The 14,503-nt window shown below is 44.8% G+C and overlaps 1 protein-coding gene across 1 annotated transcript in view; it reads right to left on the reverse strand.

Annotated features, from left to right (window-relative positions):
• Positions 1-3,982: 3,982 nt before the first annotated feature.
• ds (dachsous cadherin-related 1) overlaps positions 3,983-14,503 on the reverse strand; it is a 228,881-nt gene continuing 218,360 nt past the window's right edge. The window contains exons 24-25 of the mRNA XM_075882295.1: positions 13,516-13,681; positions 3,983-9,151 (exon numbers count right to left, since the gene is read on the reverse strand). Coding sequence (XP_075738410.1) covers positions 7,201-9,151; positions 13,516-13,681 — 2,117 coding nt within the window. The 3' untranslated portion in view covers positions 3,983-7,200. The remainder of the gene's footprint in view (positions 9,152-13,515; positions 13,682-14,503) is intronic.

The raw sequence follows: 14,503 nt of genomic DNA on the forward strand, positions 1-14,503 counted from the left end.
ATTTTTATATATAGGGGTATCAACCACGTTTTTTTTTTCATAGAGTTGACCCGCACTGGGGTTCATTTATTTTTAATAATGTTGTTCTCCTTCTGCAATGATCACTGTATCAAATATGTGAGCTACAAGGGACTTCCATTATCAGCACTGTTTTCTCTTCAACGAATAGCTTTGTTTACTGCAGTTCTATGGTCAGAGCTAAGCACGACTTCCTGTGGCTCATCTGTGGTTGCAGATCTGTGCCCCCACGTCTCATGAAGATACTGTGTTCTGGCTGCTCACATTTTTCTTTTGAGCTGCTAATGCTCAGAGGACGAGCTCTGTGATAATGAACACTGGAGAGCATGAATACTGTAACTGCTGTGGTAGTTCTTCATTGACCACAAACGTGCAGATCTTGGCTTTGGTCACATACTGATGCTTGGAGTTCAGTGCACTGCAGACTCGCTTATTTTCTAGCACAGGCATGCCATGTTGCAGCTTGATTTTTGCCAACACCAGTGTACACCTACAGCCAACAAAGCAGCATCGGCGATTAAATGTGTTGAGAGAAAACACACTTGGAGATCAACACTGGTTATGAAGCTCGCATGAATTTTTCGTCAACTCTTTGAAACACAGACAAAACAATGTTGCTCTCCTCAGGGAGTACACACGTGTATACTGATAAATTGCGATTATGTGCTCATTTCGTGTCACTGTTTCTTGAATACCACAAATATTCCAACTATCACAAATAACACTTGCAAGCAACTGGAAAAATCGCTCGTGACAGTGCCACCAGGAGGCTGAATCGTTGGGATACACCACCAGATCTTTTGTGATGTACATATTCAAGATTACACACAGGGTGCACACACATACTGGTCATTTGAAACACTTCTGCCACCTTCTCTAGGGGTTTGTGTAAAATGATTTCAGTGTCCCTTTAGCCTTTTCAGACGCCACTTATGAAAAACTGTCTGCAAACGCATCAAGTTTATGCATTATTTCAAGGCACCTGGTATTCCATTGCAATAAAAATAATGAACTATTATGTTAATTTATGTGTGATATAGTAACTGATCCAAATTAAGATGTAATTAAATATCTATTTGTACTGAAGTCATTTGATGCTCTGTTTCGGCTTGAATGGAATGACATCTCAGGCTAGAAATATAGGGCGAGTTTATTTCAGGTTATGTCCATTTTGAGCAAAAAAAAATTATACTTTTCACATGGCTCGTAAAAAATGGCATGTCAAACTTTGTCGTGCCATAAGCAAAGTGATCATATGCAACAGTGCAGTGGAAGTTAAATGAAGGTTATGCAGGCAGAGGTTTAATTCATCCAAATCTCAATGTATCTTTCTAGTTGATACAAACAGCAAAAACAAGTGGCAGTTGTGTCTCAAAGAGTAGAAAATTGTCTTGCATGGAGCTACAGAAATATTGATACAGAAATGAAATCAATTTGTCATAGATTCAAAATGTATACACTTTTACAAAATTTACTGCATTTTCTGTGCACAAGTTTGCTTCCTGACATTACATCAAAATTTTGCAAAGAATTTTGGAAGAATTTACAAAGGCTTCATGGCAATATATGAAGATTTCTTTTAGTTGAGTATGAGGGCTATGTGTAGGAGCAGGTTATACATGAGAAAATATGGTACCTTTGTAAACGATTGCTCAACATCCTCATACAAAGTGTGCGTATTTCTCTGGTTAAATGCAGGTGAGAAAATAGTGTCAAAGTAAAAGGCCATTCCACGTTTTAATATTCAGCTGTGCGTGCTCTTTGGTTGCCTGCCTTGGCTCCAATGTCCACTGTGAAGTCTGGCATTGCAGGCAATGGGGGCGAGTCTTCTTTGTCCTAAGTGTGCGCTTTCCTAGGAGCCGATTTTTAGGAAACGACAATCCCAGCATAAGGATGCCCGTTCTAGTAAGAGAAACATGGTATGGCAATAGAACCCCATCCCCCCTCACATTTTTTCGTGACCTATCGGGGGGGGGGGAGGCCGCGGTCTGTTTTCGATTTTAACGACCAGCGAGGTGGCCTCCGGCCAGTGGGGTGCCGGCATGTGGCGTGAAGACGTCCGGTGTGTTGACACCTGTACGTCTTGAATAGAGTCTGTGAGGCGGCTGCTACGCAAAACAGCGTATACCATCTGGCAGTAATGGCATGGGCCCGCGAACGAACCAGCTGCACCCGGGTAACATGAGTGGAGCAACCGAATGGTGCCACCATCGTGTGCGTTCGCACATTTCGCGGATTGTCTTTTCAAGTCGTTCCTTTCGCCTCTCTCTCTCAGACCGGGAGCTCAAATGCCTGAATAAGAGAGCGAGAGGAGAGGACGGCAATAAATGTGTTTAGCCCATCCAATAAACGGACTGAATTGTTTCGGTTGGCTGTGAGGAGAACGGCGAGGGGCACCTCCCCATTCTCCTCACAGCCAAACCTGGCACCCGACTCCTCACGGGCATTCTGGACACACTATCGGCTCTGCCGAGCGAACATGCGGCGGTCCAAACGGTGAAGAGTTGTAAATTTGTACATAAGGTCCTGTACATAAAGTTGAGTTGTGGCAATGCATCAAAAGGTGCTGGTCTCTGTGGAGAGGATGGCAATAAATACGTTTAGCCCATCCAATAAATGGGCTGAATTGTTTTGGTTGGCTGTGAGGAAAACGGGGAGGGGCAACCGAGAGGTTAAAACCTGGCACCTGACTCCTCACGGGCGTTCTGGCCGCAGCAAACAGTGCTCCGCACTATCGGCTCTGCCGAGGCAAAATGCGGCGGCCCAAACGATGAAGAGTCTTGTAAATTTGTACATTAGGTCCTGTACACAAAGTCGAGTTGTTGCAATGCATCAAAAGATGCTGGTCTCTCCACCCTTGAAAAGCAGCAGTAGTCACGAGAAGACAAGACAGAAACCATGCAACCAACCTTCCACTTCCTTCTGTGGCGACAGCAGCTACGCAGCTGAAAGATCTCTGCTTTAGAAAAAGGGGGAGTGGGTAGAAGGTTGAGTTTTACTTCCACCTAGTTTTTAGGTGTTTCTTAAAATGCTGTATGCATCGGTAGCCAAATCTTTTCTCCACCTCGACTGTGTTGGTTATCATCAGCTTTGTGGGGAACAGCAAGTCCCTCTGTTGTACAACAGCCATAGCATGGACCTTTGTTTCACAAATACAGTCTGCGCAGAGCACACATCCGGAAATAATGTTTTTGTCAAAGTAGTACTTAAGGGAGGGGTGACTTATAACTATACAAATTAACTATACATTTTATAGAAATTTTATTACTGCAACGTCTGTTGCACTCGGGAAGGAGTTGAAAATAGGGGGCCATGCATTGAACTTTGAAAGCTTCCAAGAGGCAATAAAAATTTGAAAGCAGTTAATTTTTTGTTTTGTGTTTTTGACTTGTTTCTCTGATTTTCTGTTCTACTGTGACTTCTTTTTCACCCACTGCCATATTTTCTTGCTTGTTCATCTGAGTCTATGTAAGTTCAACTTCTTCATCCTCACAGTCTATTGAGGTTTCACCATCTGCATTGCTGTCTCTCCGGCGACACGTGTTCTTCGTTGCAATCTAAAATTTTCAAGTTTTTATCTTTGCTTGAATGTTTATATTGAAAGAAAATTTAATGGAATTACTGGTTTGTTGCCTCTGTAATAAAGGACTTCTTTAAGGTGCTCCAAAACTTCTTTTTCAGGAAAAAACAAAAAATTATCACGCACTATTGCACACTCCTCTTGCTTCCAGAGCACATTTGTCCGGCGCAGTGACTCTCATGGATCAGAAGACGAAAACAGGGACAAAGAGAAATTTCTTGATGAGGTTAGAATCCACGATCTCAAGGCGAGCACCCTTTCCACTCGGGTAGCCAGGCATGCTAGCATAGCCTTGTACAGAGCAAAGAAAATTGAAGGTGAAGAGGGCAAGATAGAGAGAGAAAAGAAAAAAAACCTACAGGTCATGCAATTAATACCACACGCTAAAGGAATCAAGCAACATTTATTTCTCACTACACAAGCCGCACTTCTGAGGTAGTTTCAAGCGGCCTCTGAGGCAACATCATATTTACAGGGCAGCTTCTGCCAAAACTTTGTACAGAATTGCACTACTACACATTGGGGAAGAGGCACGAAAGTACAGCTGTTGCAATGCACAGAGTTGCTAGCCCAAATTGCATCACAGCTTTTACAGAGTTGTTGGCACAGCTATGGCAGTAATGATCACAATAGGAATTCATGTTACACAGGATACAGGCTAGAAATACTCAAAAAGCTGCTTCACAAGATTAGACACAGTAATCGTCTACAGCAGCTATCAGCATACCCCTAGATGATTTTCACTGTACAGGATGAATATTTTACAGAAATGCAAGTTCAAAACCTTGCTGCAAAAAGCCAACTTGTGGCAGTGCACAGTGAAGATGCCATGAGAGCTGTTCAAAACCTTGACAGATTGATATGTGGGGTTTAACGTCCCAAAACCACCATATGATTATGAGAGACGCCGTAGTGGAGGGCTCCAGAAATTTCGACCACCTGGGGTTCTTTAACTGCACCCAAATCTAAGCACACGGGCCTACAACATTTCCGCCTCCATTGGAAATGCAGCCGCCGCAGCCGGGATTCGATCCCGCGACCTGCGGGTCAGCAGCCGAGTACCTTAGCCACTAAACCACCGCGGCGGGGCAGCTGTTCAAAACCTTAAAGCAAAACATAATGGTCAGGAATATCATGTGCATGCAGTGATGTCTTTCCCCATATCAAAGCTTGCTGTCATACATCAGCCATGAAAATGTATTTGTTGTAAGCAAACACACACTGCAGAGCTGGTGGGCCAGCAAAGAGCACACTGCAAATTTTCATGGCCTATAGGGCTATGGCCATGCTAATACAACACAAAATAATAAATTACACGTGTTCGGCACTACCACAACAATGCAACTGTGTGATTGGTGCATACATTGGCTCGTCAAGTGTGATGCAGCAGTGACAAGCAGGAACAAGCACAGTGCCGACAGACTTTCCAGAAATTCAGCCAGGCTCGTAAATGGTCCCATTTACGAATTTGTGCAAGTTTTCCATGGAAGTCAATCTTGTCCCATGATGTGCATTTTCAACCAATGTTTTTTCAGTAACATTTCTGCAATATTTAAGATAAATTTCAGAATATTTTTCTGCAAAATAAATTATTGCGAACACACTGAACTTGCGAAGTTACAAAACCATACCTGGCAGAAAGCATTGCCAATAAGCCAGATGGCTGCTACACAGCAGCCACACACCCTGTGCTTGCCTGTAATATTTGCACTGAGTAGGAATACTATGTGCTTAGTCACAGTAAATGCATTCTGCATAGAACACATACACATAATGTCAGGCATGAGTTAATGATGCGATTGCTTGGATGGTGTGCATGTGTTCTATACTTCCTAGTTGTTTCTTTCTTTATTTCTGTGCCTGGCAACTGCACTTTGGCAACAGGTCACAAGTTGATACAACATAACATAAAAACATGGGGCATCATTTTCACTATAATTATGATAAAGTAAATATACAAAACAAGACTTTAGGATAACAGTGTTAACACTATATTCACAGTACATCGACGGAAGATGGGTGCCGCAGCAGTGTCACAGGCATGAATTAGGCAGTGAGGATTGTTTCTAAACATACACAGCAGGATGTTCACAGCAGGATGTTCACAGCAGGACAGAAAATCAGGCCCATCTAGTGCAAACTGATTTGTAGATTACAAAATGACAAGTTTTACCGCACCATTTGATTCCGAGCCATCATCAACTGTCCCTTGGCATCCACTGTGTCATTTTCTCTTGAGCACTAGTTGTCTGTGTTTTGCATTCACCAGTTTAGTACATGAATTATTCTTTACCAGCCAATGATAACCATTTTGCTCATTTTAATTTGGTGTCAATTCAACAGGTGAAGGCACTCTAGATGCTCTGCAATGAACATTTCAATTGAATTGGATCAGTTGTTGACCACAAGCCCCAATGTGTGAACACAGTCAAAAGCTCCTTTTTGATATGGACCAGCTCTACTCAGTATGAATCCATCAGGTGATACCATTCCAGTCACGTCTACAAACTTAATAATGAAATTCTGGATTGCAAAAGCTGGGAGAACTTGGATTGCATAGAAAATATGGACGAAAGAAAAGTGCACATGTACACACACACAAATCTGCTTCTATGATATGTGTACTAGTATGTGTCTGTTTCTTTTTTCATCCATGTTTTTCGCGCACTTTTAGTTCGCTTCAAAATGAATTACCACTGCACTCAAACTGCCGCTTAGCAAAACATGGCTATAAATGCAGGAGCATCACACGCTATGAAAGCCATTTGTGCTAGCTTACATTGCAGTGACAGTAGTACATTAGAAGCTCTTTAATTCAAACTCGGTTAATTCAAACTTGCAGTTAAAACTGACACCGCAGTCCCTGCACAGCCCTATGTATTTCTACAGAAAAAAATTCAATAAATAAACACGTCAGTATTCGCAATGCTTAATTCCAACAAGAAGCCCTCGATTTTCATTGCTCCATGCAGCAGTCGACCCTCAGTGATTGAAATCTGTTGCAGAACCAAACCTAATTAATTTATTAGACATGCAGAACAATGAAGCAGCAGCGTTTCTCAGCATAGAGAGTTCAGACGCTGCGCAGGAGCTCTTGAGCCATCTGCAAACAAGGCTCATGGAGTTGCGAGAGAAAAAGCACATGGAAATGAAAATTACTTTCGGATGTGTTTTTGTCAACTATATAAATAAAAAAATGTTTGTAACATAAATAACTCCATATATTTCTCACATAATTGCATGTCCGTGCTTGTTTCTGCCATATCGCTGATTGAGCAATGAATGCTGTTCATTGTCAGAGCTTCATGAACTAGTTTATGAAACCAATGGCCACAAGAAAATAGTAGCGCCGAGTCTGCTTAATTCAAACAATTTGATAGTCACCTTCAAGCTGGAATTTACGAGCTTCAACTGTACCCCCATTTGGAATGACTGAGGTTAGCACAAGTCATCAAACAGTCTTGTATTAAATCTACGAAGTCCACAATACAACTTCCAAGGCGATAGAATGCCAATGCAATGCTCTTGTATGTGGTGATGTAGTGCATGTACTTACAATGACACCACTTGGTTTGCACATTTCCTGTGCCATTCATGTGAACCTAGGAGTCCGGTTGTGTTCGGCGCAAACAAGGCAGAGGTGAGGGAGACCTTGAGGCAAGAGGCAGCAATGCGGGCGAGAAGGAAGGTGACAGGGCAGCAGCATAATTGTCGTCCACGGCACCTCCAACAGGGGAGCGCGGTGGGGCCCCACCGGCCCGCACATCATCCTTGAGCCGAGCAATTTCAGCGAAAACATGCGCCAGTGGCTGGTACTGTGGCCCCCAGTCCAGTAGGTAGTCCCAGTTATACGAGCCAGCCAGCTCCTCCTCACTATGCACAATGGAACTTAACGAACCCGTCATTGATGGCTCACCCAAGCTCTCAGCTGGTTCATCCAGCTTGGCGTAGAGCAGGCTTGACAAGTCTTCATCGTCGGCAGGTGCACTGGGTGCCTTTGCCCAGGAGTCAATGGGTGCGGCAGGATCGATGCCCAGTCTGGCCAGGTATTCGTGGGTGTTGCGAACCGACATATCCGAGCCACTGTCACCCTGCGGCCGCAGGCCTTCGTTGATCATGCGAATCTCCTCGTCCTCATCTTCAGCCGAGCCACGTCCACTCGACTGCTCGGACACCTCAGAAGTGTGCATGGCACCTGCTGCATCATCGGGCCTCTCGTAGAAAGCTGGAAATGGGTCGCGCCGCAAATCGACTGTGTCGAATGACGTGTCCAGGTTAGGCTCGGCCGTCCGTTTGGTTTGTAGTCGGCCCCGCAGAAGTACCACAGCAGCTGCCAGACCAGCCACGGCCGTCAGGGCAAGTAATAGCAAGGCTAATGCCCAAGCCGGAAGACCATGCGATGCTGAAGCGGCAGCAGGCGCTGCTGGTGCCTCCTCCAAAGTAACTCCGGTGGAGGCCATCAAAGAGCCACGCCGGCCCGAGCTTGCCACCACTTCAAAGCGTGTGCCACCAGACCATGGTGCACGAACGGACAGAGTGCCCGAAGAAGCATTCACGCGGAAATGGGCACTGCCACCACGGATCTGGTACAATACGCGGCCGTCGGGTCCACGGTCACGGTCAGTTGCGTGAACATGCCCAATGACAAACCCTACGGGGGCACCCAAAGGCACTGCAAACCTGTACTCCTCCTGGTCAAACACTGGGATGAATTCATCGCGACTGAGAACATGAACATGAATGCGAGCCGTTGCCCAACGTCCACCTGAATCAGTGGCTCGCACAGTGAGCTGGTAGTGTGACTGTGCTTCATAATCGAAGACAACCGCTGAGGTAAGGGCACCTGTGGAACTGTCCATGCCAACTAACTGAGTCCCTTCGACGAGTGAATAATTGAGCTTGCCAAATGGGCCCCTGTCACCATCAACGGCTCGGGCCACAAGCAGAGGACTGCCCATGGGTGCCCCTTCTTCAACTGAGGCAACATACTCGGCCAGTGGGAACTGAGGGGCATGATCATTTTCATCCTGTAGGTGTACCAGCACGCTGGTCAATGCTGCCCATCCACTGCTGTCACTGGCGCGCACCACAAGTCGTTGCTCGGGAAGCACATCATAGTCCAGCTTTGCTGCCACGACAAGGTCGCCAGATGCATCTACCTGGAAGCAACCCAGTCGATTTCCCGAGGTGATAGCGTAACGAAGGCCCGGTGTCAAAGGGCCCAAATGCAGCACTGTGTGGCCCAATGGTGCGCCCTCTGAGATGGACACCTCGTAGCGGGCCTGGGTGAATGTGGGGGGCCCACGACCCTCGACGTTTATGAGCAGCTGTGCAGTGGCATTGCGAGGAGGCCGGCCTAGGTCTGTAGCCAAAACACGCAATGCATATCGTGCACGTGGCTCCAGTGCCCGTGCCAGTACGAGGGAGCCATGGCTTAGCACGAACCGCCCACTAGCTGTGTCCAGGAGACGGTATTCCACACGCCCATCTTGGTCGCTGGCTGACACTCGCAGAAGCGTAGAACCCGGAAGGGTGTTTTCTGGTACACTGGTTCTGCAAACACAAGTCAAGGTGGAAATGAGCTTCTTGCTGTCAAGCTTTGTTTTTTAGCACAAAGCACACATTTTAAAATGGGGCAAACAGTCCATGGATCTACACCAATCCCAGGGAGAAATGATGACAGGTACTTCTGCCAACAGCCATTGATTATTTTCCTCTCTGTGCCCTACTTGTGCCAATCATCACACATCAAGCGCTTGTTCAAGTTACACAGCATCTATCATCACAGATGAGGCATAAAAGCAGACTTTCTGAGCTAGACGTGGCAACACATTGAGGTTTTTGATATCATCTTTTCAACGGGCTTCTTGGAGGTCTGCCGATTACATTGATTTGTCATCTCATACAAGTCCAGTGTGGTGATAATGCTTTGCTTGTGCAATTCCCCACTATAATAGGGAGGCTGGGGCCCGCAAAAGCTTTTGTTGTGTATACAGCTTCAAACCGACTAAACTCCCTATGCAAAAAAGCGAATGACAGTAAAGCTATTAATGGGTCCAGGAGCATGCCATGAGTTACTTTGTGTACAAACACGAGGTCGTGTATGAAATTTCAAACTTATATCGCCACTTGTGTCTAGCACAAGCAAGCAATTGCTTGATGGATGCATTTTGTGGGCACACAAAAACCTCAAGACAAAAAGTGAGAGCAATCTCTCCATCATTTATCTGTCAGTGCATTTAGATCCATGGTTACTGTTTTTCCCTGTTTTACTGTTTTTTTGTTGAGGCTAGCCAGCGCAAAGGCAGCGGGCTAGCCTCAATTCCCACAAGCTTCAGCTACGACTGTTACGTGAGTTGGTGGACAAAGTGGGATTGAGTGCAACTTCCAACGTACATGTGGCAGAAGGCATCTGCCTACCGTACTTTGTACATGAAGTATTGGGACTTGGGCCAAAGTTAGCCGCGCAACCCCAAAATAACAAGCCATAACTCTTATCAATTGTACGTCAAGTTTCGAGGCGGGCTCCCAAGGATCAGGCCACCAGGATCACTAACGAAGGTGTGAACGCCTTAAAATTGTGTAGGTCTCCTTGCTGTAGTTTTCCTCTCAAGCGCGTGGAAACATACTTGACACAGCATGTTGTGAGTGTACTTCCAATTGATAAAGAAGGAGAGTTTGTGGTTTTCTCGCATGATGAATATAAAGAAAAGGCTAAAAGTGCTATTACGGCAGTTTTCAATGAAAAGAAAGATATTTCGATTGAAAAAGCGAGAGCAAAAGCAATAGAACTGAGTAAGAGGAAGAATCTAGAAGCTGTGCTTAGCAGTATTATCTTTCAGGGGTGCAAAAAAAAAGTGCCCTCACGTGATAATATATGGTAGCGCAGGCAAAGGACACGGACAAGAGAAGGCACATTCAAGACAACATAGCGCTGTGTTGTCTTGAATGTGCCTTCTCTTGTCCATGTCCTTTGTCTGCGCTACCATATATTATCATGCTACCATACCAGCAAGCCCGAATCGCCACCCTCATTGCCCTCTCGTGCTAGTGGAGCGCCAAGTGGCAGACTGCCGCTATGGGGTGACGACATTTTCTTTGCTGCGTTCATTTTTCATCCCCCCTCCCCCGTGTCTTCTCTGACAAATTTAACCATTAGTTAATGCATTGCTCCGCCACTGCATTCCAGATTTGGCATCAACACTTAAGAACAAACATTCTTGCTTTCCCTTGGAAAGTACGCACTCTAGGCGAATCTCGATAATTCGAACTTGGAGAGACCCGAAAATTTGTTCAAATTAAAGGAAGTTTGAAATAATGAAAGCTAAATGAACGAAGGGCTCACCATGCAGTGGTGCGTGTGCATTGAGCTAACACACAAGAAGGAAGTTTCAGAAGACGCACAATTATTCACAAATCACAGAACACCCGTCATTATATGAAGTAATCGGTTATCTGCGTCTGCGTACATTTGTCTTGCAGTGAGTCAATCAATTTCACATGCAGCTTGCAAAACATTTCTACTTCAGCTTCCAATCTTCTGGCAAAAGAAGTTGCATGCCGCAATGTCCAGTTTCGGACTCCCTAAGACGGCGACAACGACTGCGTCTCCGCTGCTACCCTCTGCTCTGCAGCCGCAGCGTGGCCAGCACGTGACGAGAAAGGAGGAGCGTCTCCACGTGTAGAGAAGCAGATTAGCATTTAAGAGAGTGCCAACACTCTGCGACAGCTCTTTCTTTTGTTTTCCTCTCTCTCTTCGCATGTGGCGCTGAAAGGAGAAGGGTCTCTACAGGGCAAGGCCGAAAAAGAGAGAAGCATGGCACAGGCACATCCCAGATCGGCATTTGAGAGAGAGCAAAAATTCCACCACAGCCTTTTCTTTCCTTTTCTTCTTTTCCTTCGCGCACAGCATTGAGGTGTCGGAGGTGCCGCCGCGGGATCGGGCGTGGTGCTGAGAGCATTTTTGGAGTGCAGTATGTTCGAATTAATCGTTGGAAGTGCTCGTGCGTTCGAATTAGCGAGCGTTTTCGCCCACAGAAATACACATAGCTTTGATGGGACCACAGCATCAATTGTAATTAACTGGACCTATGAATTAAGCATGTTCGAATAAACAAGATTCAACTGTATTTATGAAAATAACAGTACAGTATTAGGCAAGAAACACTAGATGTTTCGTTTGCTGCGATGACAGATGCATCTGTCCATATGGTCTGCCCCCAACAAACCTTTAGTTTTATTGTGAAGTCGAGTCAGAGGAGCGTGGTGATGCATGTTTTGCTTCACTGTCATTTTGCAGTTGATATAAACAAGTTTTGGCAAGTTGCGCTTGTGAAAAAACGTGAACTCGATGTAATATCCTGCCCTGGCATGAGACACTGCATCTATGCGCAGCAATGAGAGGCCGACACTTCGCTTAGACTGTCAAATGCACTTGTAAAGACCCAACATCGCAGCAAACCAAGAGACCTAGCAGTGTTCAGCCTCTTTGAGCAAGAAAGGCACGGCTTCAGCGCTTTTAACAGCACCCCAATACCCGCGATGCACAAAGAACGAAACTGAAACTGTAGAAAATGATCTGTAAACAGTTCACTCTCTAACACAATCCAACTGTACTTACCATAAATGCCATGGGGGTACACGACTGCAGTGCAAGATTCCTCTCTAGGTATGACTGTATAAATTTATATGGTCACGATTATGTGATAGCGATGACACTGCGTTTGACTCTTCTGATGGGAGGCTCATGGCAAAGTGATTTGGGTTTCATTTGCGCGCGCAGGAAATTTTCGGACTCTAGTTATCGGTAGAGAGGTGTACATTAGATTCGATTGTTCTTAAAGTTTAGAATAAAGATTCACTTGCACCTCCTCTAACTAACTTAGCTGCTACTGGCAAGAATAATTTAATCTACCTTTTTTGCAGAGGCACGAGGTCGTGCCATAGGCTTATTCAGGCAGTCTGCGCCCATTTTTTGGGCAAGGCTGAGTGTCACGATCTATAATCTTAGTTATACGACGGTTTTGCGTGATGCCCTAAAAGTTGTATAATTGTAGTTCCGCTGTACGTTTTTTGAGAAATAAATGTTTTTTGCCCCTACACCTCTATATGAACATGTAAGCCCCAATTTTAGCTGGATTCAGATGATACGTTCATCTTAGGTTCTACTGTATCCCTTCCTTCTAGATGGATCTTTTCCTGAACAGCATGTCAATACTCACCACAGTAAGTTGCAGCATCAATCTCTCTTTTGTGTAACATCAGTGTGCAGAAGTCCTTTGCTTTTCCACAATTCTAGGAGCAAACATTGTTTAGATCGAACTCAGTGTTTTTCACTATGACAGACGCCTCTTTCTCAGGCGAGCCCAGAGCTGCGAGCTACGTGTGTGCAGGCAACGACGGACACGGCAATGTGGCTCACTAAGCAGGAGCAATTCTCGACTATGGTGTGTAATGAGGCTACCACAGTGTTCAAACTCATCTGTCACTATTCCATTATGCATCACACAAGTGAAGTTCACACGTGTTTAATGGCAGCACTGAACAAAAAATCATCGTTCTTTTAAATATTTTTCTCAACTTTCAAAGAACATAAGTTATTGTGTGGATTGCTGAACACACAAGAGGTGGAAACATCTGGTCATCCAGTAACACGTAAAAATTTAGACTCTGACCCGGTGAATCGTACGTGCGATTTCATGGCGTCATCGCAATCAGCCAGATGAGCTGCACAAAAATTTAGGAAGTGTGTGAATGATTGGTGTCCACCTGTAACTGCCCACTCTCAGAAGAGCAACCTTTTATGTCTTCCACGTTACCAGCCTGCCACATTTAGCCCTGTTGAGACTAACAATTCTGGCTGAGCATGATTGAAAGTGACTATTTTGCAAGTGCATGCATTGCCAAAGCATAATCACCTGTAGACAGTCTCCAGAAATTTGGGTGCACTGTGATTAATGTCTGCCAGATGCATGCGCAATGGAACAACACTCGACCGGGTCGGGTGGCCATTGTCGGTTGCTCGAACCAGGAGCTGCATCACTGGCCGACTCAAGTCGAGGCTTCCGTTGGTGTATACTGTGCCTGTCAAAGGAAGATCACCAGCCTTCTTTCAAACAAATATTAAGTTTTTATTAAAACCGCAATGCATCACAGGAAATTGACAAGACAAGAAGCCTTTTCACCATTCTTACTTTCAGTATCACACTTGTGTAAGAATGTCAGCAATTATCTACGTTTAGGCACAGTTTTAGAAATTACACCAGAATCTTAGCTCTTTCCTTACCGCGCAAAATATATTTGATGTGTCTCGGGGAGATAGTCTTTGCCAGTTTAAAAGGTACACCAGCATGCATTGCAGCATACCAAACTTCGCACAATGAAATGGTCTTTCCAAAAAATGTATGTCGTGAACCAACAAAGATATTTCTGAATGAATAAAAATGTGAAAACTTCGTAATTTTGGTAGCCAGCTGGTGAACAGGGCAATAAGAAACACTATATATGCAAAAATACTCATAACAAATAAAATTAAATATATACATTTTGAAGATAAATGACTCATCATGCGCTCAATTGTGCGCATGATGACAATGTCATAGGAGCGACTAGTGACACTAGATGAGACCCTGTATCTGATATAACAATGCAAGCAAACGTAAAATACAGTGAACTCCCTCTAAGAAGAACTCTGTTAAGATGAATTCCTGCTTAAGACGAACAACTCGGGAATGTTCGTTTGGTTTTCCATAGACTCAGTGCAAATAAAATCTGCTTAAGACGAACTACGTAACACGCCTTTTCTGTTAAGACGAACTCTCACAGCAACCGACAACAACGAGAATTCTGCGCAACAAACATTAGTCTTGATGGGGGCATTCAGGCGAACAAGAGAAAGCAAAATGG

This window comes from Rhipicephalus microplus, chromosome 2 (genome assembly GCF_043290135.1).
Source record: "Rhipicephalus microplus isolate Deutch F79 chromosome 2, USDA_Rmic, whole genome shotgun sequence".
Taxonomy (NCBI): Eukaryota; Metazoa; Arthropoda; class Arachnida; order Ixodida; family Ixodidae; genus Rhipicephalus; species Rhipicephalus microplus.